Source organism: Corvus brachyrhynchos, unplaced genomic scaffold (genome assembly GCF_000691975.1).
Source record: "Corvus brachyrhynchos isolate BGI_N302 unplaced genomic scaffold, ASM69197v1 scaffold103, whole genome shotgun sequence".
Taxonomy (NCBI): domain Eukaryota; kingdom Metazoa; phylum Chordata; class Aves; order Passeriformes; family Corvidae; genus Corvus; species Corvus brachyrhynchos.
Window position 1 is genome coordinate 4,129,176 of NW_008237436.1, and position 25,808 is coordinate 4,154,983.

General features: G+C 38.4%; 1 protein-coding gene across 4 annotated transcripts in view; it reads left to right on the forward strand.

Moving 5' to 3' along the window:
- N4BP2L2 (NEDD4 binding protein 2 like 2) overlaps positions 1–24,804 on the forward strand; it is a 41,679-nt gene extending 16,875 nt beyond the window's left edge. For 3 of the 4 annotated variants that reach the window (XM_017731340.1, XM_017731339.1, XM_017731341.1), the window contains 5 exons: positions 12,164–13,932; positions 16,350–16,435; positions 16,951–16,996; positions 18,497–18,689; positions 23,301–24,804. In XM_017731340.1, the coding sequence (XP_017586829.1) occupies positions 12,164–13,932; positions 16,350–16,435; positions 16,951–16,996; positions 18,497–18,657 (2,062 nt within the window). In that variant the 3' untranslated portion in view covers positions 18,658–18,689; positions 23,301–24,804. Of the gene's footprint in view, positions 1–12,163; positions 13,933–16,349; positions 16,436–16,950; positions 16,997–18,496; positions 18,690–23,300 lie in introns of those variants that run through there. The other variant, XM_008631445.2, reaches the window with a different exon arrangement.
- The last annotated feature ends 1,004 nt before the right edge of the window (positions 24,805–25,808 follow it).

The window sequence follows — 25,808 nt, forward strand, 5'->3', positions numbered from 1 at the left end:
TCTGTAAAACCATCTTGCATTCCTAATTTTAGCGTAGCCAATGTAATCTGTTGAGCACATAACAAAGAATGAGCCAGCATGGAGACTGACTAACTGCTCTTTTTCTCTTAAAAAAATGATGAGTTTGTAAGTGTTCACTTTGCATTTTTTCTAACAGCTTGCTGTATTAATAAAATATATTTGTGTTCAGTATTGTTGAAGTAGTTCAATGCAGCAGTTTTTATTATTTTGAAGCTCGTAGGATTTTATACAGATGAGCATTTTTACTAACTTGTGAGCTGAAATAACCTAACTACACTTGACTTCCTTATACACTGAATGATCAAACGTAGAACAGGAAATTTTGTAAAGAACATGAGTATGTAACTAGAAGAATTTGGATGGTTATCTATTACTCATTTGGTGTCATAGTATCAGAATTTTGAAAATTCCGAAGCCAGCATAATTTTTTTTAATTGTAGACGATTTTTGAATAGGCCCTAAAAGTTACTTTGTCAATAAAGTCTGAATACTATGAAACCTGAAAATCCAGGTATATAATGAAGTATCTTTCTGTGGTTTTTTACATCTATTGTGCAAAGTTAAATTTATAGTGTTTTTTTATAATTTAAAGTGTTTCAGTAGCGCATGCATTGTTAATATATTGAATTATGTGTATGTGTAGAAAAGAGGCTCCCCAACTATATTATTCATTGTCTGTTATTCATATCAAATATCTTACTGTATTTTAGTTTTCATGGTTATCTTTTTCTGTGTCTCAAAGGAATCATGGATATCATTGTAAATGCTCAGTAATACTTCAATTATGCCAAAGTTTTTATATTTAAACATGAAAGCACATTTCAAGTGTGGGGGAGATAAAAAGATTTTAGACTCATTTACTCTGTTACTGTAAGCTATAACATGATAAAATTTATTGAGGCTTATGAGCTATGCACACAGTGTGCTGAAGCATGTCAAGAAAGAGCTGATTGTTGAAGACTGAAATGGGATTTTTTAGCAGTATTTAATTTGAATAGGTACTAATTTGTACTGTTTTAAGATGGTGTGGCTTTTTTGTGTCACCTTTTTAATTATGGGTGGATGGGAGTGTTTTTGCTGTGCAAAGCATGCTGATCAATAGGCCTGCAGTTTGCAAAGAACACTTAGGAAAGGGAACCTTTGCTATTTGTTTCTGTATCAAACATTTGTAAATTGCTTCATCTGTACAGCTGTATTCCAAGGTAAGTACAGTGACATGGTAGGTGAAAACACTGGAATTACTGTCAGTGTCACACTTCTATTTCATGGTATAATCATATTTTTTGAGGATATGACAGTCACAGACATATATATCAGAAGTTGATTTTACACTATACACTATTTATATGTAAAAATAAAAAATTATGTGAAATACATGTTGAAGGTATTGAATTTTTCATGCCCTCAAAACCAAGGAAAATTAGTTATTTGCTCAAAATGTATGTGCAAGAAATGTAAGAACTTGCTGCTCAGCTAGACAGGGGATCTAAGAATTTTTACTGTCTGTACTTTCTATACAATACTTGTGTTGATGATGATAATGTACCTAGAACAAAGGTTTCCTATTGTTCACTTTTTAAATAAATTGCTAGTTCATCATATTTAATGAAATAATAGTGTCAGGTTGGGGTTTTTTCAAATTTAACTAATGCTTAGAACCATAATGTTATAAATTCTGAGTTTCTCCTGCATACTTGAAACTAGTGGGATGTTTGGTAAGTAAATTTAACACTCAGCTTTTCTAAGTATGAAATGTAAATGAAAATTAATACATAGAACATACATCAGTTGGTTCATATAGCAGACCACTTAGCATCAGCTGTATAGGGAAAAATGATTCTAGTTTTACTGCTTCATCTAAGCTGCTGTTTCGTGATTTATTGGTTTACTTCCCGAATTATCAAAGGTTTTCATCAGCATTCTTTGGGTGATTTAGTTTTCTCATTTTAATTTTGTATGGACAAGAAAAAAATCACCACCCCAAGACCAAACCCTAAGAAACCTGTGTGCTGGTTTTGGGTGGGATAAAGTTAGTTGTCTTCAGAATAGCTGGTCTGGGACTTTGTTTTAGATTTGCCCTGGAAACAATATTGATAACACAGGGGTGTTTTTGTTACTGCCGAGCAGTGTTTACACAGCATCAAGGACTTTTTGCTCCTCACAGGGAGTTGGGAGGGGACAGAGCTGGGACAGCTGACCCCAGCTGACCAAAGGGAGATGCCAGACCTTAAGGCGTCAGGCCTGATATATAAAGCTGGAGGAAGAAGGAATGAGGGGGTTTGGAATGGTGGAGTTTGTCTTCTGAAGTAACAGTTACATGTGATGGAGCCTGGCTTTCTTGGGGATGGCTGAACACCTGCCTGCCTGTGGGAAGTGGTGAATGAATTCCTTGTTTTGTTTAGCTTGCATGTGCAGGTCTTGCTTTACCTGTTAAACTGTCTTTATTGCTAACCACGAGTACAACCTAGATGTAACACTCATAATTTTTTAACATTTAAGTGATGTTAAATGATCTCCTGTGAGGAATTCTGTTGTGTTCTTGTAGCCATGTCCTCTGGAGGTTAATCTAGTTTGCCATGATACATAATTTTTTAAAACTTTTTGTGTTTAAGAAGAAGGCCACGATTTTGTCTCTTGTCATCTGTCTCTTGGAACCTTTTGCAGAAATGGTTGTTTCTTTGCTAATAGATAGCTAGAAACAAGGCTTTCTCTACCTGAGATAGGACCCATAATATTTATACTTAATTGTTTTGTGTCTGTCTTCCCTGTTGTAATTTAGACTTTTGGTATTTTCTTTGAGCTGAGCAGTAAGTTTCATTCTCAGTGAATTAGAAGAATTCTCACATTCGTGTGTGACATGTAGTTTTAACTTCTGCTTTCTCCTAGCAATCAAATTTTCTGGAAGAAATGTTTTTGCTCAGTACTGGTACATCATGGAAATGAGGTGATTAGGTGTATGTTGAGACTTCAAAAGAATAGACACATGTATTAAAATTCCCTGTAAAAAGCATTAAAAAGACTGTTGAAACTGAAAGTAAGTCCTCCTTTTGAGTGATCAGATGTTTCATGTGGATCAGATGTGGAATACTTCACTTTAGTGTTTCTAGAGTGATGCTTGTCTCATTTAAATGTTTATATTCTCATCCTTTTGAAATAAAAGCAGTAGCAGAGATCAAAGCTCTCTATTAATATTGTAGGTGAAAATCTTGTACATCAATAAATTTGTTGGGTTTTTCTTCTCTTTTTATAGGCTAATTGGTTGAAATTATCTGTAAATCTGCTTATTTTGAGTTCACAGAAAAATGTGTGAAAACGTAATTGGTCTTTTTTTGAAAAAAGTAGTAAGTAACAGAGCTTGTCAAGGTCTGATCATCTCAAATTTGTCTTTATTTCTGTAGTAATGGAGAAGCAGCAAATGGTGGGTTTTGCTTGAGGTAGACTGTCAGTGTAATTCTAGATCAAGGGTAATAGAAGCATTGAAGTATTGTGTCTGGAATTGCAGTTTCCTTTTAGCTGATAATGCTCCCACTTCATTTCTCTGGTAGGCAGGCAGTCCTTGACCATGTCATGTGTATCTTACTGATTTATAATGCTCTTGTAACGATATCATGTTGTGCCAAGCCAGAATATATATATACATTTGTTTTTTTTTTTTTTTTTTTTTTTTTTTTTTTCTCTGTTAATCCAATTAACTTTTCTTTTGGAACATGTAGTTGCATGTTTTCTAATTACTGATTTTAAAAAGGTTGAATTCTGTAGTGGACGTTGTTTAGCCTCTTTTAAAATTGCTAACAGACTAAGAAGTGCTGCTTTAGCTGATGGAGTAGTCATTTGTTTATTTCTGAGGGATGTATTGTCTCATGTACAAATCAGCCTTAGTCATAGGCCCATAGTGCTGTTTGGCTGTTATTTTATTCATGATACTTTTAATTTTTTTTTCTTTATTCATTAGCCCTAGGTTTGGGTAACCTGTATTATAGGTTATGATAGTGTATGAGGAGTTATCAAACAACTTATCCCACATCTTGCTCTTAACCAATAATAGTTTCTGAAGGCTCATTAACCTGGCTTAGGAGTGGATTGATTGTATTACTTCCCCCCATTTAGCATTTTTCCTGATTGCTTGTAAGATGGATACAGTGCTTTACAGGGACCTTGATAACAAAAGTGTAGACATGGAATCATCTACCTTAAGCAGGTCAGGTCTATATGTTTGAGCTGCATTTGTGGCTCTTTGCACCCGTTTGGTACACATGCTAAATACTCAGTGAATATTTAGCATTATTCTTCACTTTACAGAGCCTGTGCTTATGTCAGTGCAGCAAAAATTCATGATATGTGGGATTATAGGTGGAATTCTTTGTATGCAATATGTGGATGGCGGAGCATTGTGTTTCATTCTGTTCTTGCTTTGTTCCTGCAGTCTAAACTTGAGTTTAGAGAGTTCTTGGTTCTAATAATTAATACTTAGGTGCCTTTCTTGGTCCTAAGTCTGGGTCCTCTTAGATGAGAAGCAGTGGGTGGAGGTTGCAACATGGGAAGTGTGCCCTGGATAGTGGCTTGTGTAATCTCATCCTTAGAATATTCAAAACTTACATGGAGATGGCACTGAGCAGCGAGACCACGGTATTGCTTTGAGCAGAGGTTGGACCACGTGATCTCCAGAGGTCCTTTCTGACAGAAGTTACTCTGTTACAAGTGATAAGAGTGAGAGCAGTGTCCAGAATATCAGAAGAGTTAACTCTTACCTATCAGAGAAGAGTTTTAAATCACTAATAATGGAAGTGCTGCCTGGTCCCACGGTGTTGGATGCTGGCTGTGATGCTGTTCTTATTCTCAGATGGACACTAAATTTCTGGCTTTGACTGTAGCAGCAAAACTGGCTGTACCCTTTATTCTGGTTATGTTGTTTCATAACTAGGCTCACAGGTTCCTGACACCACCTATAGCGGATCCTCTTTTCCCTCCCTCAGTGTCCATTTATCTCTTGTTACCTGTATTGTCTTTCCAGAACTATTTATAGAAATAATAGCATATATTAGTGCTTATCTAATGTAATTTTTTATTTTCTCTCCAAAGACAAATTTCTGTTGATCCTTACTAAATTGCAGAATTCCAAGACAGTTTTCTGCATCGATTCATCCCCAACACTCTAGGAATAATACAGGGCTGTTTTTTTAAAAGTAATCATCTTTAAGGGGGTAATTCATCCTGTCTCTTGTGTATCTCTAGTCCTTTGGGTGAAAGATGCTCGAAAAGGGAAATGAGTTAATACCAAAGTGTAGTATGCAGAAATAGTAAGTAAAATTTTGATGCTAGTATGATGAAGTGTGGAGATTTGTTGAAAAAGGTATAATAACATCCAGAGAATGTGCATTTTAACTGAATGCTCTGTAGTTCTCAGTATTTCATTGAGTATTTGAGATTCACAGAATGAGTGCAACAAGTGGAGCAGATGTTGTGAATAGCAACATGTCTGCAGTTACCAGTATTTTAATGTTGCTATAATCTAGGTTACAGGCTGGTTACTTAATATTTGCTGATACTGTTCTCCTGTTGTAACTTTCTCCACCTTTTTTGTTTATTCTTGAACTGCTTTTTTCTCATCTGAGTCCTGTGTGTTTTATTACAGTTGTCTTCATAACTCTGGATCCATCTTCTCTGCTTTTGTTCCCTTCATTATAAACTTGTGTGGAGAGCTACACCTTGTTCTCTAATTTTAATGCCTCAGTCCAAACTCTTGCTGATTTAAAAGCTGAGCATATAGTACCCCACCCCCTAAGCCGTCCTTTTGAATTTTTTTCTTGTTCTGTTAAAAGTAGTATTTTGTGTCGTACAGTATATTTGTCTTCATACTTTTTTCGTCCTTAAGTTTGCCATATCTTCTTGTGTTTCTAAAACTTGTGCTTTTGTTCCAGAATTACGGTCTGTACTTTGGTGGATAGTTAGTTCTTTGCTATAATTTTGCTAATTGAAGTTATTTTTAATACAGCTAAAATCTGTCATCTTTCACTGAAAGTTCCTAACAGGGAATAGTTTATTACATATCTCCAGATATTTCATTTTGCTCTCATTATACCCATTGCTTCCTTCATCTCACACCCCTATTTTTCTTCAACTTGATTTTGCTTGTGTCTCATCTCAAATTTCACTTTACGTTTGTTTTTGGTGTGAATGTGCGTTGGTAAGAAAGGTCAACACTTCGCCCTGTAAATCTCATTTTTACTTTGAAAACCCTTTTGTTGTACTTATCTTTACATTCTGATATGATGTCTGTCATCTGTGTTCAAGTGCTAGGATGATGTATTGCAGTATGTGGGTCTTTTTATTTTCTGGTTAAAATATTTATTTATTTATTTATTTATTTGAAGAGTAACTCTAGAGTGCATGACAAGATGATTGGTACTGTACTTGCAGTGCATAACATTGGAATCTGTGCCCATCATGTTCTCTTCAAAGGACTAAATGTTGCCAGAACTTAAAATGATCCTCTGAGCCTTCATGGGGGAAAGGCTGATGATGAAACTGGAGGGTTTTTTCTCTTTCTTTTAAGTACATCCCTTTAAGATGTAGTCAGATCACTTGGAGTGTTCCACATTGTCCTTTTTTTTCTCCTTCTTAACCTGCATTTTAACACTGAGCTGTACTTAATGGTGCAGAAAAATTCAATCAAAGAAAAAATGGCACCTCCTCTCCATCTGTTGGCATCCATCCGTCCATCTCTTGCTGGGGGAGTTGTTTTGTTTCTTTCCTCAGAGTTGTGAATTGTGTCAGGTGAGATATTTATGGCATCTAGAGGAGGTTTAAGTAGCTTTTGAGTTGTTTCACGTGTTCAGAAAGTAGATATTTGATACTGGGCACAAGTATATTCATTACACATTAACATATGTATCAAACAGTATATTCAGGATTGATTTCTTTAATCTTAATCAGCATGTTCTATGACTAAGGAGCCAAGAAAAGGACATTCAAATCATAAGATATTTATGACTTTCATGAACCAGGCAGGACAAAGATCAGTAAAGTCATTCCACCTGAAATTTCTATGGAATGAATAGACTCTCATTTGAAACTGAATTGCAGTTACCTCAGGAATGTGGGAGTTTTAGTGGGTGGGTTGCTTGGGTTTTTTACTTTGAAAAATAAAGTGCTTGCACTTTGCCATGTATTTGATTAAATGAACAGCTTCTAAAGGCATGCTTTAATCAAACCAATTATGTGCTTATTCTCTGTGTACTCTCTAGATCAATGTCTTTTGTGTCTGGACTATAACTGGGCAGCCATCTGATGACTGATTATACATTGTGCTGAACTGTATATACATCACACCTGTAGAAAATACAAAGATTGGAGCAGTTCTTTGCACATTGTGATAGATTAGCATATTTTATAAAGGTGGCAATGCTGTTGAGAGACAAAATAAATACTGCGTTACTTTGGATTGAATTCAGTTAGTAGGATCTTTACTGTTTTGGGGCAGAGAGAATTAATTTGCCATGCTGTAATGTGTAAACAGTTATTACAAATAATTTGTGCTGAGTTTCCTTTCTGTGAGGCAATCTGATGTGTTGCTGCTGTAAGTACTCACTTGTTCCACCAACCACTTCTTTGTCTTAGCTAGACACTTATTTTACTTCTTGCTTTGGAGAGTTAAATGAGCATAACAACGAAGTATCTACTTCTTTTGTTTTGATGCAGGGTCAGGCAGGTGAATCCATCCACAAGGAGAGTGGTAGAGCCAGCAAAAGACCGTAGTGGAAGGGCAAGGGCAACATCTGGAGGATGGAGTAGGAAAGGGTGACAAAGACACTTTCTTCAGCAGCAAAGTGCTAAGTTGAATGCTCAGCTGTCTAATGGAATTGCAACTTTCAGGAAGCCCAGTAATGCTGGCAAGTTTTGTGGTTTTTTTCCAGTTGCTTGATCACCTGATACCAATATTCCATTTGGTTTTGAGGAACTAGATCTTTATCATTCATTCATTAAAGGCAAGATATGTAACAGGCTGGTACCTGGGCTTTTTTTGTTATTCCAAAATTATAACTTCAATTTTTCGTTGTTGCTGAAGCAAAATTAGGTCACAAGGACTTCAACAATGTACTTGGACTTACCAGATGGGGAAGGTGAAGTGTATCCCAGTAAATGCCATTTTATGCATGCTGCTCTACTGTAATTTTTATGTTGAAAACACAGTCCAGAGACTTTGGAGATTAATGATGGCATACATTTCTGAAAGACCATGTACCTCATTGCTAAATGTCATATAGAATTGGATTTTAAATTTTATCTGTTCTTCCATCTTGCCTGATGATTAGGAAACATTTATTTAGCAGTGATCAGGCATTGGAACAGGCTGCCCAGGGAAGTGGTGGAGTCACCGTCCCTGGAGGTATTTAATAGATGTGTAAATGTGGCACTTGGGGACATGGTTTAGTGATGAGCTTAGCAGTGCTGAGTTAATGGTTAGACTCAATGATCTCAGAGATCTTTTCTGACCTAAATGATTCTATCCTGTATTTCATTACAGCAGTGACTGCAGGCATTTTTTTATATCAAGCAGACATCAGCTTACATGCATGCTGGAGTTATGTCTGTACAACTGCAAATAAGTAACGCTTCTGGTTTTGCCATTTTTTAGCAAAATGTGACTGCTTTAGATTAATTAGTTAGCATGTTCTGCCTCAATGGTTGTGAAAGTGCATTTGTTTCTCCAGTTAAAAGTGTTATCTGAGCACTGACTCTAATCAGTCAAGCTGCTACAGCAGGAGGGTACAACCTTAAAGTCACATGTAACAGAGTTATGGCAAAAAGCTTGTAGTATTGTCTAAAAAATACACTGAGAAATTTAAAAGTGTTACAGAAGGGGAATTCCTATTTCAACAAAGATACCATTACACTTTTTCAGGTCTTTTTATGACTAACCAGGTTTCTAAATGCATAATATGTAGCAAAATTTAAGTATCAGCTGAAATAGCACCTTTTGTCTTTTCCCTTTTGCATGTGTTGTATGGGTTTAAAAACAGCTCACTAGCAAATGTCCCTGTAAAGAAGACAAGTCTGTCTCCATGCTGGTTCTTGCATTTTCTCAGTGTTTGTGTGCCATATGGTTTTACAGTAAGAGAAACTCTCAGAAGGCATGTAGGTGGACTAAAAGAGGAGGAATGAAGATAAATCTTAAGAAAACTAGTAGACAATTTGCTTCATTGAATGCAGAAACCTTAACATGATACTGGGTTATACCCCAAGCAGGAAATTTTAGGTATGTCATCATGGTGCATTAGAGTATTTCTTTGGAGTAGTATTTTCGTAGAATCAATTGAAAAACAAAAGTTACCTGGAACCATGAAGAGTAATATATTTTATTATTCTACACTTAATAGTTCATCACTTTCCTTTTATCTTTAGTCCTTTCTTTAGGAAATTCAAATCTTTCAAAGACTAATTTTCTTGAACTGTTATAAAACCTCCATATTTCCAAAGCACAGAAATTACGTAGTTGTATTTATGATGAACTGTTGAATGTCACTATTCATGGTCATATCCACGTATGTTAAATCATCATCCTGGCTCAACATTTGCATTTATTATTATTTTGACATGCAACAATTTCAATGCAGTAATAGCTGTTAGTTTTTCTGGATTATCCAGGGGATTCTTTTCCCATTATTTGATGAATGTGTTTTTTCTGTTCTTGCGTTTTAAAGTGAATCCCATCCAGTGTGGTTTTCCTTCCTGATTCAGAATTAATAGTGAGGAGACTAAGTAAGTGTGCAGACCTTTAAGACTTTCTCCCTCATTTCTTTGGGAGGATATCAATATCCTTTGATGCAACATCCCAGCATAAGGAAGTTTCTGTCAGCATTGTCGTGAAAGTGTTGTCCGATGTGTCAGGGGTTAGACACAAGAAACATGCTTGCACCAGTATTAGAGAAGTTAATTTCCAGCAGCAGCAGTGCAAATTCACATCTGGGAGAAGTGAGTGATAGGCAAAGTATAGCTACAATAATATCAAGGCTGGAGAAGTTCATTCCTTTCCTGTGCCAGTGCTGACATGGATAATTTGGTTGTCATTTCTGCAGTTGTTCTGGCAGCACAAGGAGTTTAGGTACAACAATAAATTCTTCTTAAAACTGGTGCTCAGGTCTGATGTTTTATTCCCCAGTCCATTGAAAACAGTTAAAATTGGGACATTATTTTCTACTTCACTGGTAGGGGGTTTTATGAATCTGAAAAACCCAGAGAATTTCCTTGTCTAAAACCACTTTCAAGTTATGAATTTTCTTCACTAAATAAGAAAGTTAATGTCAAGATTTAAGATATAATCTTGAATTAGTATATGATTTCTGCACATTTGGGGTATATGTAAGAAAGTAATCTCTCCAGCTACTATCGCAGGTACTACGCTTAGATATAATTTATTTCAACAGACAAATTAGATCTGTTCAATCATAAAACTTTGGCATTCTATGTCTCCTTTTCTGGAGAGGTAGGAGGCATGTTGCTGACTAGGGAGTGCGTTGTGAACAGAATTCAACATGGAATTTATCTTGGCTGTCTTCAGTAATCTGTGGTGTGGACAGTCACACTTAAACTATAGGGCACTGTATCAAAAATACACAGATCTGGAAAAGGAGAAGTCAGTTTTCATTACTTGGAGAGAAGCACCATTTGGACTTAAATGCCAACATTTGAAGGAAATACCATTTCTTAGTAGGATTTCTTATCTGGATACTATTATAGGCCAGTAAATAATAGCTTTCCAACAGGATCACTATGGAAACCGTAGTGTTTTTTTGCAGCAATATCAAGGCATCAAGGCTTTTGAATCCTGTTGCAGTCAAGCAACTTTGTTGTTCAGTTGAGAAAGCTCCTGATGTCCTTTGCCTTCTGAGAATTAGAAGGGTTTGCTTTGTAGAGTTCAAATTAGAAAGAACTTTTAAGAGACTAGCAATGAGTAAATTTAGGAACGAATAAAGGGTAAGGATAGATTCCCATCGGTGACCCTTAGTTCCCAGGCTGCTTCCTGGTGATCAGCTTTCCCTCTACAATGGCAGTCACCCTTTTATGGTTTGTTTTGTATTGCTTCTCTCAAGAATTTCAGAATACAGCACTTAAAGCAGGTAATTCTACGTATGCATTCCCAAAAATTAACTAATTTTACCCTATGATTCTAGCTGCTGCTTTGCCTTAGTGTGTTGTGTGAAGTACCATTCCAAACAAAGGGTTTCAGAAAAGTGAAGAACTACAGAAAAGGAGCAGGTGTTTGGTACAACAATTTATCAATCAAATTTAGCTCTGAAAAATCTTCTCTCTGAAGAATTTTAAGGGGAGATGTTAGATTCCTGGGTGGAATCCTGGACTGGGTTTTTCTTACAAGTGTTCATTTCAGGGTTAGCTGGCTGATGGGCCAGCATCAAGATTTCAGAGAAGTCAGGGCTGCTTTCTGCTAAATTTGATGAGAAATGTAGACAAAATAAATAAGAAGTTCTGAAAAGAGCTACAAAATTAACTGTAAATAAACATTTTTCCTACAACCATCTTATTTTTTTCACAGTGTATTATTTTGTTGGTAATAAAATATGAAATATTTCTTTCAAATATGTATGAGTCAACACTTAGTATACTGAACAGTAAATATCAGAGTTGCTGTAGTCACTGTAACTTTACATTATTTGGATTTTGGTTAGTATGTTTTGAATGTGAGTATTTGTTCTTAATGGATGACATTGTCTTTCACTTAGTTCTGCTCAGCATGACATTCAATGAAATTTCAGAATAGCACCAGTTCTTCAGGATCTGTTATTCAAATATCATGCTAGAAAGACTTCCAGAAACATGATGTTTGGTCTTGCAATGATTTGTGATACCTTTTGTAAAGCTAAGCTATTGAGATGACAGCTGGATTTATTGAAACAGATTTAAATGTTCAGGATTGTCCTGAACATTTGTTTAATCAATAGAAGGTTTGATCTGAGATCTTATCTATTGAAAAAAAGCAGATAGTCTGTGTTTGATCATCATATTAACATAAAGTACCTATTCTTCAAATTGATCACCATGAATACATTATTACTCTAATTTAGTGGGGGTTTGATTTTTTTACCTGTTTGTGGTTTTACATTTAATCTTCTTTGTTTTCACTTAGGGAGGCAATTTTAAGCAAGAACCCTGGATACCTGTTAACAAAAGCAAAACAGAAGAAAAAGAGAAAAAGAAACAAAACAATGAAAAGTAATCGTACAGAAATTACGAAGAAAATGTTATGTGGAGTAGCTCATCATCCAATTCCAGGTGACCATGATGGATCAGAAAGCGAGGAGGATGATTTGGAAGAAGAAAACAAAAAATCTTTGTGTACATTCAGCAAAGACCCAGAGGATCCAGTAGCAGTTTGTGAAGAGCAGTCTAAGAGTGGTGATGAAAGCCTAAAAGAAGCTTCAGGGGTTTCAAGGGAGAGTTTTCTGGTCACTGTGCCTGAGGTCTCGGTGATGTCAAATAGTGCATGGAAAAATGAATTGCCTGTAGAAAGTGACAGTTTGCTTTTAAGAGATGTAAAACCTTTTTGTACTGAAAACCTGACCAAAAATGCACTAGATGATGAGGAAGCAAATCAAAGGCACAAAGACAGTCTTTGCAGTTTCCTAAAAATAAGCAGTGATAAGAATTCCATCCAGGAAACAGAAGGCATTTCTGAAGACTATGGTATGTCACTGTTAAGCACAGAAAACAAACTGAGATCATGTCAAATTACATGTGAACCTGACTTGGAAGCCAAGCTGGTAAGTTTAAACAGTGAAGAAGAAATCTCTCAGTGTTACAATTCCAGTGTACTTGATAACGTGCCTGATAACACAGAGGGCAAAGGTGCATTAAAAGCAGAAGAGACTAGCTCCAGTGCCTGGGCTTTTTTTTCAATTAGTTTGTCTACTGAGGAGTTGCAGATGGGCTTCAATACTCAAATGTCTCTCTCTCCTTACTCTGAGGATAAATTCGTAGGTGAACAAAGACCTCAGAAAGTGATGAAACCTGAACAGACTCACACGAACAGTTCAGCAAAGCTAAACTGCTATCAGTCAAGTGAAGGATTGGTAAAGGAAAACCATCATGAAACAGAAACGGAGGAGACTGGCAACGTAATAAGCAATGGTCTGTCTGCATCTCCAACTGGTAAAGTGCACTTCGATTCCCTAGGGGAAGCCAGGGCTACCTTCACGCAGGGTTCAAGTGAGGTAAATGTGCCAATAAATGATGCTACACCAATTACATTGAAGAGGAAGAGATACAGGAGAATTGTCAACTTAGCACCAAAGTTTAACCTTCCAAGACAGATTGCTGGTCATACAGAGGGAGGGAAGGAAGTCCCGATAAGAGAAGATATTCCCCAGGAAAGTGTTTTGGAAGTGAGGCAGAAGAACTTTCTAAGCAAGAACTGTGGAGAAGCACATGAACAGGACCATTCATTGCAGGAATATTCCTTACCCACTCCAGATGCAGATGCTCTGTTACATAATATTTCTTATGTTCATTCAGGACAGTGTTCTCCTATATTAAAATGTGCCTTCAAGGTTTGTGTGGATTCCAAAACTAAGGAGGAGCAAGCTACAACATTTCAGCCACAACAGGTAGTTGATAAAAGAGAGGATGAGTGTGAACATGTTTCTTCAGAGGTTACAAATGGCCAGCCGGATACTTTGCCTTCTCTTGAAGTTGTTTCTGAATATCTAGAAGATTCTAATACATTGGCAAGCTGCAGTGCAAATGCAAATGAAGCAGATGACTCTGAGCCGGCAAAGGCCTCACAACTTGAAGATTGTCAAGATGCAGATATGAAATGTAGTTTTCTGGGACTCCCCTTATCATTAGGATTTGCTTTTCAACTTGTGCAGCTCTTTGGTTCTCCAGGTCTTCCACTGGGTATAGTGCTTTTATTACTACTCCTATGTAAAGTAAAAAAACCCAAAACAACCCAACCCCCAAAAATCCCACAACCCCCTAAAAACCACAAACAAAAAACAAAGCACTCCCTCCAAACAAAAAAACAAACAAAAAGACTATGGTTAAAAACTAATTTTTATTGTAGTTCTTAGTTAAATATTAATCCTGTTGAAACAAATCACTGCTGCTTTGGTGATAGTTTTTAGTTTTTACCTAAAATCCTCAATCTCTGCAAAAGGGGCTTTTGGTCTGGTCCTGTATTTGCAGTCTTTTTAGCAACAAAAATTGACTAACTTCAAATCCAAAGCATGAAACACTTGCCGACATTTTAATATATCCTAGGAAGACTTTGCTGTGTTGATTACAGAACTAAATGATGTTTTAATACATCCTACTGAGTAAGACTTTACTGCGATGATTATGGAACTAAATGAAAATGTGGTACAAAATGTGTGCCCTTATATAAAGGTTGCTTGTTTGGTTTTATATTCCAAATAGTAACTTTATTTTTTTTTAGTAAAGTTTTCATACACTCTTACATGGCTTAGATGCTGTTGAAAATCCCAAAATCTAATTTAGTTTGAAACTAAATATCAAACTTAAAAGGTGTATTTTCTGATAGTGAATGCCTTCTTTTTAATTATGCCTGATTAATGAGTGTCCCAGTGTTGTACACTTGCCTTCCAGAGCTCCAGATGTCTTATTTTTGTGCTATATTTTGTATATAGTTTTAAGTTTGCAGGTAAAAGACAATCAGTCCTCGAATTGTGTGTGGCAACCATCGTTTCCCAATATACTGCAGGCTAATGCAATCCCACAGGGCTGTAACGAGCAACAACAATGGAGTTTTGCTTGGAACTCACCCTAGAACACCTGCTGAAGGAGCCATGGTCCCTGTGCATAATGTTTTTCAGATTCATGGGTCCAAATTTAGTGGAGAAACTGTAACTTTCATTTAGACAACAAACAGGATTTAAAAACAGACCAGCTTTTCAGTATACAGACCTTTACATCTGTTTGTTTCAGTAGAATTTAAACTTAAACATGAATTTTCATATGAAAATTATAATCTGACAACTGAGGAGCATCTTATGTCTGTTTATCTGGCCCAACTGACCTCGAGATTCTTCGTTATTTTTTAAAAGTTAATGGAAATGCCACCTGCCAGAACAGTGATGCAAATCATAGGAAGCATTACGTGGCTTGGTCCCTAAAGGACCTGCAATGCTGCCTTACCTAAATCTGGCACCACACACAAAGGAACTTTCCATACAGAGCTGAAATTAAGCAAGGAAGTACTGTTGATGTTCTCAACTCTTACATTTAAAACATTTTTCTTCTCCAAACTTGGTGAATCTTCGTATCTCTGATATTAAATTTCATAATCTTAGAGGGAGTTGGCCATCACTTGAAAACAGGGATCTTCCAAGAAAAAAGTGGAAAAGCCAGGCATTCAGAAACATTCAGTAGGTTAATAAACCAAATGTCCTTCTTCTCTGAGTCAATAACAGGTGACATTCTCTGGAGTTTGGATGACTTTCTTTTGGAAATAACCTTTAAGAAATACAAACCCACCCTGATATCTCTCTGAAGCTCTGCCAGCTTGTGATTGCTGACTGCTGGGGTTTTCCCATCAGAACTGTGCCTGGCTGGCCACATTCTCCTTTATTATTATTATCCTACCATTTCAAAAATTATCCTCCTTTTTTTTTTTTTGTGGCATATGTATACTGACAGGCTACTATTCATTCATGGACACATTTGAGGGGTATTATTTTACAACATCGGAAATTGCAGTCAATTCTTACTGAAATTATTTTGGAGGAGAAGTTTTTGGTAAATAAATGTCTTTAGTTATTTATAAATGAAAGATTTAGTTGTCTGTCTTGCTTGTATGATTGTCATGTAAGTGTAGAATATATTTCAGACGGTTTTCCTATAAAGAATATCTTTTCAGCTTCTTAAACACTGTTAGAGTTAAAACATTTTAGGTAGTAACTTCTCTCGTGATACTGCACAAATTCTTATAATTAAGCATTTTAAAATGTAAAGGTTGTTATTTAAGTTCCATTTCTTTTAATTTATTGTCTGAAAGGTTTGTTTTACTTGTGTGTGCCTATTTTTAGGGGAGTTTGTGGGGGAAATGAAAGTATGAGAGGAAGACCTTTGTCTAAATAAAGAAACCAAACCCAAATCTCCTTCCCCCTCTTTCTCCTCTGGTGCACTGGCCTTAGATTTTAGAAATTCTAAATTCTGATTTTGCTGCTGGTTCATTTAATAATCTACTTTTTTAAAAAAAGTCCATAAATAATGTGTGCAAAAATTCTAATTCAATGATATATTTTGGCTGTGGAGAGATCTGAACACTCAACTGCAAAAAATATTTTCTTCTGCAGAATCCTTGTTGCCAGATGATTATATAGTTCCCCTTGACTGGAAAGTTTCAAAGATGATCTATTTACTGTGGAAGACCTCTGTAGAGGTATGAATTTTAGGGGATTTTGGAAGGCTTTCCAATATTTCAAATGCAAAGGGGAATTCTTCAGTACTTTGTTAGTAATTTGCTTTAATATCCACAGTGAGGAGATGGATGTTTTCTGCCCTCCTCTGAATATTTCTAGAACCAGCTCATTGCCACGGTAGGATTCAGGTTTTGAAAGATCAACTTCAAAAAATTTTGATACCTGTGTCTTGACCTGGCCTATGTTCATTAAGTACAAGCTACCATCATTCAGATGTTTTCCTTCTTATAGTTTTCTCTCATCATCTGACCAAAGCTCATCCTCCATCACCTCTGCTAGAGCTGCAGCAGAGAAGTTATTCTGCATGACTGTAGGCAAATTAATTCTCTTTGTCTAGTTGGAAAAGGTTAACTTACAAATCCTGTAAATACAATTAATTAGTAATTATAAAATAGAGCATGGACTTTCTTGCCCAAAATAACAAAATCTCTTGTCACATACTTTATTTTTGCTGGACTATTGTTCTCTCTTTTAGGAAAAACAGAAAACAAACAGATTGCAGAATGGAGATGGTTTGACTGGTAAGTCTATTCTGGGATACAAAAAGTGTATAAAATTCTTCTTATCAAATGGTTTGTCATCACCAATGACTGATAACATTCCTCTTTGTGCAAAAGCAGTAGGATAAATGAATTTGTGCTGCCATTGATTGTGTACATGGTATGACAGAGCTATGGTTGCTGTGAATCATTACTTCACATTTCCTGATCCAAGTGCTAAAACTGCCTTATAAAGTTTCCCTTATGGAATAATTCCAGTAATTAGAGCAAGTTTATCCGTTCCAGATCAAAATGATGCTTAGCATGACGTAGTCTTTCTTGAGACTTTACTTCCCTGAAAGGTTGAGTGTCTTCAAGTTAATTAAACTTCATTATCACTAAAAATTGGCAGCATAATAATAGAATCATGGAATTACTTAGGTTAAAAAAGACCTGTAAGATCATTGAGTCCAACCATTAACCCAGTGCTGCCTGAGTCCACCAAGTGCCACACCTACCTCCTTTTTGAAAACTTTCAGAGATGATGATTTCACGGCTTCCCTGGGCAGCCTGTTCCAATGCCCAGCCACCCTTTCAGTGAAGAAATTTTTCCTAATAGCCAATTTAAACCTCCCCAGTGCAACTTGAGGCCATTTCCTCTTGTCCTGTCATGGCTACGCCTTCTTTTCTGGCTGTTGTAGAGGGAGATAAGATCCCCCCTGAGTCTTCTTTTCTCCAGGCTAAACCACCCCAGCTCCCTCAGCTGCTCCTCATCAGACTTGTGCTCCAGACCCTTCCCCAGCTCCATTGCCCTTCCTTGGACATGCTCCAGCCCCTCAGTGTCCTTGTAGTGAGGGGCCCAGAACTGGACACAGAATTTGAGGTGTGGCCTCACCAGTGCTGAGTACAGGGGGACTGTCACTGCCCTGGTCCTGCTGGCCACACCATTGCTGGTACAGGCCAGGATGCCACTGGCCTTCTTGGCCACCTGAGCATGGCTGGCTCATGTTCAGCCGCTGTCAAACAGCAGGTCACACACCTGAGCAGTAAGAGATATCCGGGTTCGTGCGAGGCTCTGGACTTCTGCATGCATTAATTCCTGCAGTGTGGAGTTTATGGGATAAGGTTGCTCATTGTCTTTTTCCATGGTTTCCATATTAATGCAGTACAATTTCACAGGTTCCGTAACGAGTTTAAAAATACACAACAGTAGTTCCCTGAAAGCTGGTAGAATTTTCTGTCTAAAATAGGATAGAAATTTGCCTATTTTAAAAGAAAGGCTGCTTTTGGAGAGGCAGCATAAGAGTGGGAATAGACACATGCATGCATGGGTGTTGTCTCTCACTGCCCAACATCTATGAGACAAAAAACTGAAAGATTTCATTTATTTTATAGGCTATTTAGGAGGCAAAAATCAAGAGGATTCTGATAAAATAAAAGCTTGTTCTAGATATATTCTATCCTGACACAACAGAAATTCCACACTATGTAAAGTAATTTCAGGTGTCTTTGGCTGCAGTTTGTAATTTCTTTATTTTTTAGACGATATTCTTAGTCTTGAAGATCTAAATAAAAATCACCAAGGGAATCAAGACTCTCCTGAAACACTATCAGACATGGAGCTGTGTCAAGATGTGATAGAGGAGAACATCATAACCTGCACTGGCACTGGCTGTCTGGATGCTGCATTTCATCAGTCATGACTGACTGTCTTAAATTCTGCATGAACAAACAGGTAATCAGTCACCTTGTGAATGTTTCATTCTCTTATTATATTTGACCAAATATCTAAAGAACACTGTTATAATTTTTAAAGTGCATTTCGTATCCCCCAGCTTGATTGGGTTTTAATTGAGTTAAGGTTGAGGGTTTGTTCAGATTTTGTTTTTTTCAAGCCTGAATGGGGAAAACAGAAGGCAGTATTTTGTTATTAAAGCTGTATGATTTTATTTTTTCCTCTGAAATCTAAAACATGTGTGGTGAAGTGAAAGCAGCAGGGTAGGATGCCTAAGAGCTGGACTTTAGTCCCAGTTTGGTTGCTGTGGCAATCTGCTGTGAGTCATGACAGTCCTACTTTCCTTGTCTTTTCAGCATGGAGAGTAATCCTGGCTCCATTAAGGGTCTAATTACGAAGAGAACTCTATGAGTAATAAAACAGTATTTCAGCAAGTTATGAAAAAGTGACAGTTCTCCTTTTCAGTGGAGAAACAGTAGCAGGAAGTCACAGTAAGACTCCATATATTGAAGCGTTAAGTTTTCATTAATGTTTTCATTTGGTGTGACAAAGTGTGCTGCTGAGTATTAGACAGTATGTTACTGTGTTCTTGCTTGTCTTGTGAATTTTTGAATGCTTTGGTAACTTGGCAAAGTTTCTTTGGTTTGTTTATGAGAGGAATTCTGGGAAAATTGTGATAAGAAGGGAGGATTATCAGTTCCAGCAGGAAAATGCTAACTTAATTTCTCTATCATTTGCCATCAGTTGTTCTTTCCAAAATGGAAAACGGATTAATCTGTAGTTCTTAAACAAATAAACTGAGGTACGTGGAAATAGAATAACTTGCACCATGAGCAAACTGAGCCAGAAAAAGATTCCATATCCTGAGGCTTAAATTATTCGCATCCAGATGTCACAGGACTGCTGGAATACAATCCACATGGGGTCTGGTCAGGGGGTCTTTGTGACCTGGTACCCTGTGCCTGACCTGAGCATGAGTCGATGTCTGGAGCAGGAGTCAAGGAGGTGGATGTGCGCTGTGTTGGGACTGTTATGAACGCGGAAGTTTTCACAGTGAAGGTTCATGTCAGAGGGGAAGTAGTTGAATAGTTTGGGTTGGAATTGAAACCTCTTGAATGGGATTTGATTTGATTTTATGTCATTGACGACAAAAATGACATTGCAGGCCATTTGCTGATTAGCTGGTACCAGCTACTAATATAGGAGGATGAGGGAGATCTCTGTGAACCACTAGCCCAGAGAGCACTGGTCTTGCAGGGTGCTCTCAGCCCAGATCATTGATAACATCAAGAGCATCGGGTAGAAGTATTTTCCTCTTATATAATCAAATACTCCAATATTTGGTAAGCAAATAAAAAATATTTTCATGAAATACTTAGGCTTATGCCTGCTACCAATTTTTAGATGCCACTTGTTTATAATATTGCAAATATGAACAATCTAGAGGCAGGATTTTGGCTTATGGTCCTGACTGGGTGTCTGTGTGGGTTTGTATCCTAAGGTATTATCCAGAAATGTCCAGGTTATTGACTAAATGTTTATATGCTAAAGAAACAGATGTGAAGACCTTTGTTATCTTCCCAGGAGAAAATTGTGGAACATGAAACATTTTTTTTCCCTTTTGTGCTTCAAGAAAAGAAAGACACATGGTAGCAGATTATCCTGCCTTATTGTCTGTACCTTTATCTGCTTGCTGAACCCAGCAAGCTGTTTTTTCCCATCAGATTTAATCCCTTTGTCTGTCTGCACTGCTACTCCCAAAATTGTTTCAGTCTTCACCTCCTGCTTGTTGCAAGTGCAACAGAAGCGACCCAGAGCCCTGTGTGTTGTGATCCAGCCACTGTCTGCTGCCAGGAAACCCCAGTTTGTTATGTTGTGTTGCAGTCTAACGCTTTGTGTCAGCTTGTGTAATTTCATGGAATATAGAATGAGAGCAATGCAGACTTTGCTATGAAAGAAGACTCCCCGTCAGTGTTAGGTTTATAAAAAGGCCTTGCATTGTCTCTGCAGGGCTTGGTCATCGAGATCTATGCTGGAATGGGGTAATACAGCTGGAGTTTTATGTTGGTAGGAGGAGGGAAGTAAATCAGGGGTTAGCTGGGGTTTTTGTTTAGCTTTGTTTTACTTCAGCATCTGAAATGAGTCAGGGAAAGTCCTGAGGGCTGTTGGAGGGAGAGGATGAGGCATCAGAGGTCAGATGGGTTTAGGCTGCTCTGGAGCTGTGATCTGCCACCTCAGACCAGGCTGATGCAATGGATCGCTGCTGCCCAAAGTGTGAAGTGCCCTTCCTCCCAGCCCTGCTCCAGATAGCAGCTCCAGCACTTGCTGGCTGACATGAAGGCTATCATTTAACTCACTAACCCCACAGCAAACAAATTGCTACTTTTCTGCTGGACTGAGGAATTTAGATAAGCTGCTGTAAGGTCCGGCTCAGTGCCAAGGCTGGGGCAAGGGTGCAGATGAGGTTGTGCTGCTGCAGATATGAGGAGAGGATGTGTGCAGGTTGTCCTGTCTGGGCAGCAGTCAGCTCTGATATCAGGGGCCATGTATTCTGCAACCAAACCTTCAGGTGGAGGACTATCTTAAGCTTTTAGAAATGTAGGATGGTAAAAGAATTAAACCAAGAAAAGTATGTGGAAAGGAAAAAGCATGTCTTAGGGTTTTCAGTCGGCTCATGCTCACTGTCAGGCACAGGATGCTGGGTAATGCAGACCCCACGTGGGTATTCCAGTGCTCCTCTGAAGTCTGCATGTAGGCATTGTAAAAGACAGGTGAGTTTTTCTGATGGATAGTGCCCCTGGCTTTGAGGGATAAGGTTGTCTTGCCTCACCACAAAATAATTCTCCTCTGGTTGCTGATTAAAGCAGACTTGCCAAGAATGATGTCCCAGAGTGGTTGCAAAACTGCTCAAGTGAACAACTTGAATGTTGAAATGGATTTGATTCCTTCAAATGTCAGGGGGGAAATAAAAAACTAGGAAAATCGAGACATTCCAACTGAAAGTTTTTAAAATCGTAGGAAATCAAGGGAGAGCTAATACAATCACTTTGGTCCCTTCAGGTTGGAAAGCAAACTGAGCATTACTGGCTAAATGCAACTTAATTTGTTAGCCAGATAATCATGCTTCTGTATTCATGTTGTGTAAGGGTGTTTTTATTCCAGTGGGAAGGTGAACAGTCATGCTGTTCCTCTGAGAAAACACAGGGTTAATCTCAAGTTTTTGTGAGAGCTCCTTATTGCAGCATTGGCAGCACATCAGTATTTGTTCTGGAGATTAAGGAAGAGTTCCCGGTTTGAGAAATGTCAGCATCAGTGAAAACAGCATTATTTTGGTGCCTAGAAGTTCTCCTTAGACCAGGACTCACAACTACCAGGTGCAATACAAATGTGTCAGTTTAAGCATTTATCCACGGGACTACTTCAAAGCAGAAGCTGGCATGTTTCTTTTTGAAGCACAGCAGTCAGTAATGCCCTGCAGGAACATTTCTTCCACAACAGCCTGGAAGGGTGTGGTTTCGATGGGACAAATCTCTTGATGCCCTGTGAAAGCTCCTCCTTTCCCTGGCTGTGCTATTCCCAGCACTTCCCTTTTCTGGCTGTGATGCTTCTGAGTGAGTCAGTTCAGCTCTAGCATCTAATGCATGAAGATATCCAAAACGTTTTTGGCCTGGACTATGGAACTGCAACAAACTGTCATAGAGCCCATGAAATCAGCAGGACATGGGCAAAAAAGCAGAAATGTATAACTGGGACAGGCAGGACTGTTTTTTGGCTAACATGAAAAAAGTAATCTGAAAGATACAAAGCAGACTAAAGCAGTCTTCCAGTATTGCCACAGAAAATATCATCTCATGGTCAAGCCTCTTCCACTTGCTACTTTGATACACAGATAATAGGGAAAAAACTTATCTGTCCTTTGACATTTAACCACTAATATTAAATAAAATGAAGCATGAAAAAGTGTACAGAACTGTGATCAGAAAATCTCACCTGCCTTTTACAGTGCTTAGCAGGAAAACCTGGCCCAAAAAATCACTCAAGCAGAGAGTCTAATTACCTGGGGGAATAAGAGCTGCCCACAGCAGTATTTCTGGAGGTCTCAGGAAAGAGCAACAACTGGGTTGTGAGGGTGCCTCACACAAACTGCATAACATGAAAGCCTGTGAGGTCCTGAGTGCATGTAAGAGGGGAAACAATTCACATTGTAACAAAAAAAAAAAGAGCAGTACTATGGTGGTATTGGTTGAACAGCTGTTCATTATATAGGGTTTGTGATGTGCAAAAAAAATCCACTGTGTTACTCTTCTCCTTATTTTTCAGCTTTGAGATGGTAAGGTCCTTACTGCCTTTAGTTTTGACATCCGAGTTCTTATCTTCCTTTTCCACTCTCCTTGCATTTCTTTATGTTTCCTTTGCTTTCCATTGTCTGCCTCATCCCCATTCCTTTTAAATTTTTAAAGGAATAACCAACAGCTGAGTATTAGAGGCTTTAAAAAACATTGGACAGGTGAACCCTTCTCAGTCTGAGGGTTGAATTTACAGCTGTTAAGTCTTCTTTGCCGCCTGTGCTGTTGTAGAACTTCAGCAGAACCTCTTCTTTTTTTATTTCAGAAACTTCTTGCTTTGATTCCACCCTGGAAGGACTTCAGCTGGCCACCAAGGATTTTAAATGTGAGGGATAACCTGGAAGAAAGAAACTACTGTAGATTTTTTGATGTACATCTTTGGCCACCTCTCCCCAACACTGCCCTCCCCGATATCAACCTCTCTGTCCATGTAATAATGATAAAAATTGAGATAACTTTGTGTATGACAACAGGTCATTTTCTGAAGCCATTTGGATTTACACTTTCTCAGCACATCCTCAAGTGTGGTATAAAGAGATTGAGAGTGGAGACCAGAGGCATCTGTCACCATGGGGTGTGATCTTCAGGCTCTGGTATTTAATTCACTTGTATCAGGATCCAGGATGTTGCCAGAGGAGCAGGCAGTGATGCTCACCTGCAGGGAAAGGTGCTTGGTACGTGTCTCAGCCTACTTCTGCCTTCACCCTCAGTCATAATTGCACCTAGTCCCTTTACAACCTCACGTGGTAAAATTCTTCACCTGTTATCCCTACTCACTCATCCAGGGGTACACAACTTCCCTTCTTTTCTCCTGAAACCAGGCTTTATGCATCCCTTCAGCTGGACTCATTCGGGACTACAAAAACTAGAACATTTCACTATAGAACTGATTCAAACACACTGGAGGAAGGATGTGTATGGTTTGTAGTAGATTGAGAAGATGCTTAACTAGCACTGGTAACCAGTGATTGGATGTTTCTGTTAGTGGTGTTGGAAATATTTATGTATGTAGAGAGAGCTAAATTTTAATTAATTATAGAAAGCAACCTTTGTCAATTATAAGGCATGCATAAGGCTGGACACTTCTTTGTAGGGAGAGGGAATGGCAGAAAAGACAACTGTCATCTCACTTAACAATGACAAGTGTGAGAAAAGATTGAGGAGAAGCAGGAAACTTAGGTTGTGTCTACTTGTCAGAAATAATATTTCCCACTTGTGCAGCTTGCAGATCCAGAATATTTCTCTATTTATTCTTTCATCTCCTCTTCCTCACCTTTCCCTGCACGTGTTTATACATCAGCTGAAGAGCCAGGACCTGACCCAACTCGTGCTGAAGCTCCACCATGCTTGAATTTGCCATGTCTCCACTCTCTACTTAAACACTGCATCTACATGTAAGCAGTTAACAACGTATGTATTTCTAAATTAATGTTGTACCACTGGCAAAATTTTCCGGCTGCACTGTTTGAATGGAAGTCCCATGTACATGTGTGTGTTTTCCTTGGCTGGAAATGTCCTGCTCTCCTACCAGCAGAACATTATACAAAATGTAAAAAGGAGGAGGAAGGGATTTCATACCAGCCATGACCACCGCTTCAGACTTCTGTGGCAGCAGACAGGTTAGTTTGATTTCAGGAAAATGTCACTCAAGGATTAATACTGTCTTCCTACTTCTGTTTATTGAGTGAGAGATCTGAATGCCTATATTTTCTCTTACTGAATCCTGGCCTTCCAGAAAGCTTGAAATAAAAATAGTTTTTGAAATCTTACAGTACTCTCGTATGGGCAAATCATGTTTCATCTCTTAGTAGAGTGTTGCCAATTTAAGTTTACTTTAACCCCCTCTCCCCAATATCTATGAATTTCAAATTTTATGTCTCTTCTTTCCTATCCCATTTTTCCCACTTGCTTCAGCTAGTGTTGGTGTGCCATGTCCCTGGGGAGCTAAGCTTTCTCCCTGGCCGTGAACACTCTCTTCAGCACTATTTGCAACCTCAGAACCTAAAACTCCAGCATTGAGGTTTGGTGGTGCTGTGTCCCTGAGGCATACCTAGGTCTGGCTCCTGACCAAGCTGGGCATGATGCTGTGTGTAGCTCTGAGAGGGAGGGTGTGATACTACTCCAACTATTTTTGGTTTTTTTTGAAAAACTATAATTTTTTTTGCTTCTTTGATGATCAAGTTAATGGAAATCACGTTTTCTTTAGAAGAGATAAATATTGTTAAACTTCCTTTACTTTCTCTTATGATAATATGTTTGAAAAAAAAAAAATTGGGTTGATGTAGTGAGTGTAATGCAGGGGGTCATTTGTTCCTTGCTGGGCGGTTGATCCCCTTGGCATCCCTGTTGCTTCTGTGCTTGAACAGGACTCCGCTAGCTTGTTTGGTTGCTAGGGAGGGGCCGGGCGGAGAAGAAGAGAACGTCTCCGTGCGTACCTGGTGTCCTGTAGCCAGTCCCACTTCTCTTTCGGGCTTTGATGATTCATTCCCTTTCGGGCCTGCCCCGTAGTTCGCAATACAGGGGGGCAGCACATGGGACTGAACGCTGCCAGCGCTGCCTTGTGTTCTCCTGCCTTTGAGAATTTGGGGAATAATCCTGATTTTAAAAAATTGGAGATGGTATCTTGGGCCAAAGTGCCGGGTCTGCAGCGAGCGCTGTAGCTGAGCGCTTGGGCTGTGCAGCCGCAGATGCCCGTCCTTGCCCGTGTCTGTGCTCCGGCAGCTTTCGATTTCGTGGGGCAAAGTCTCGGCCGCTGGGGCCATGGAGGGACGCG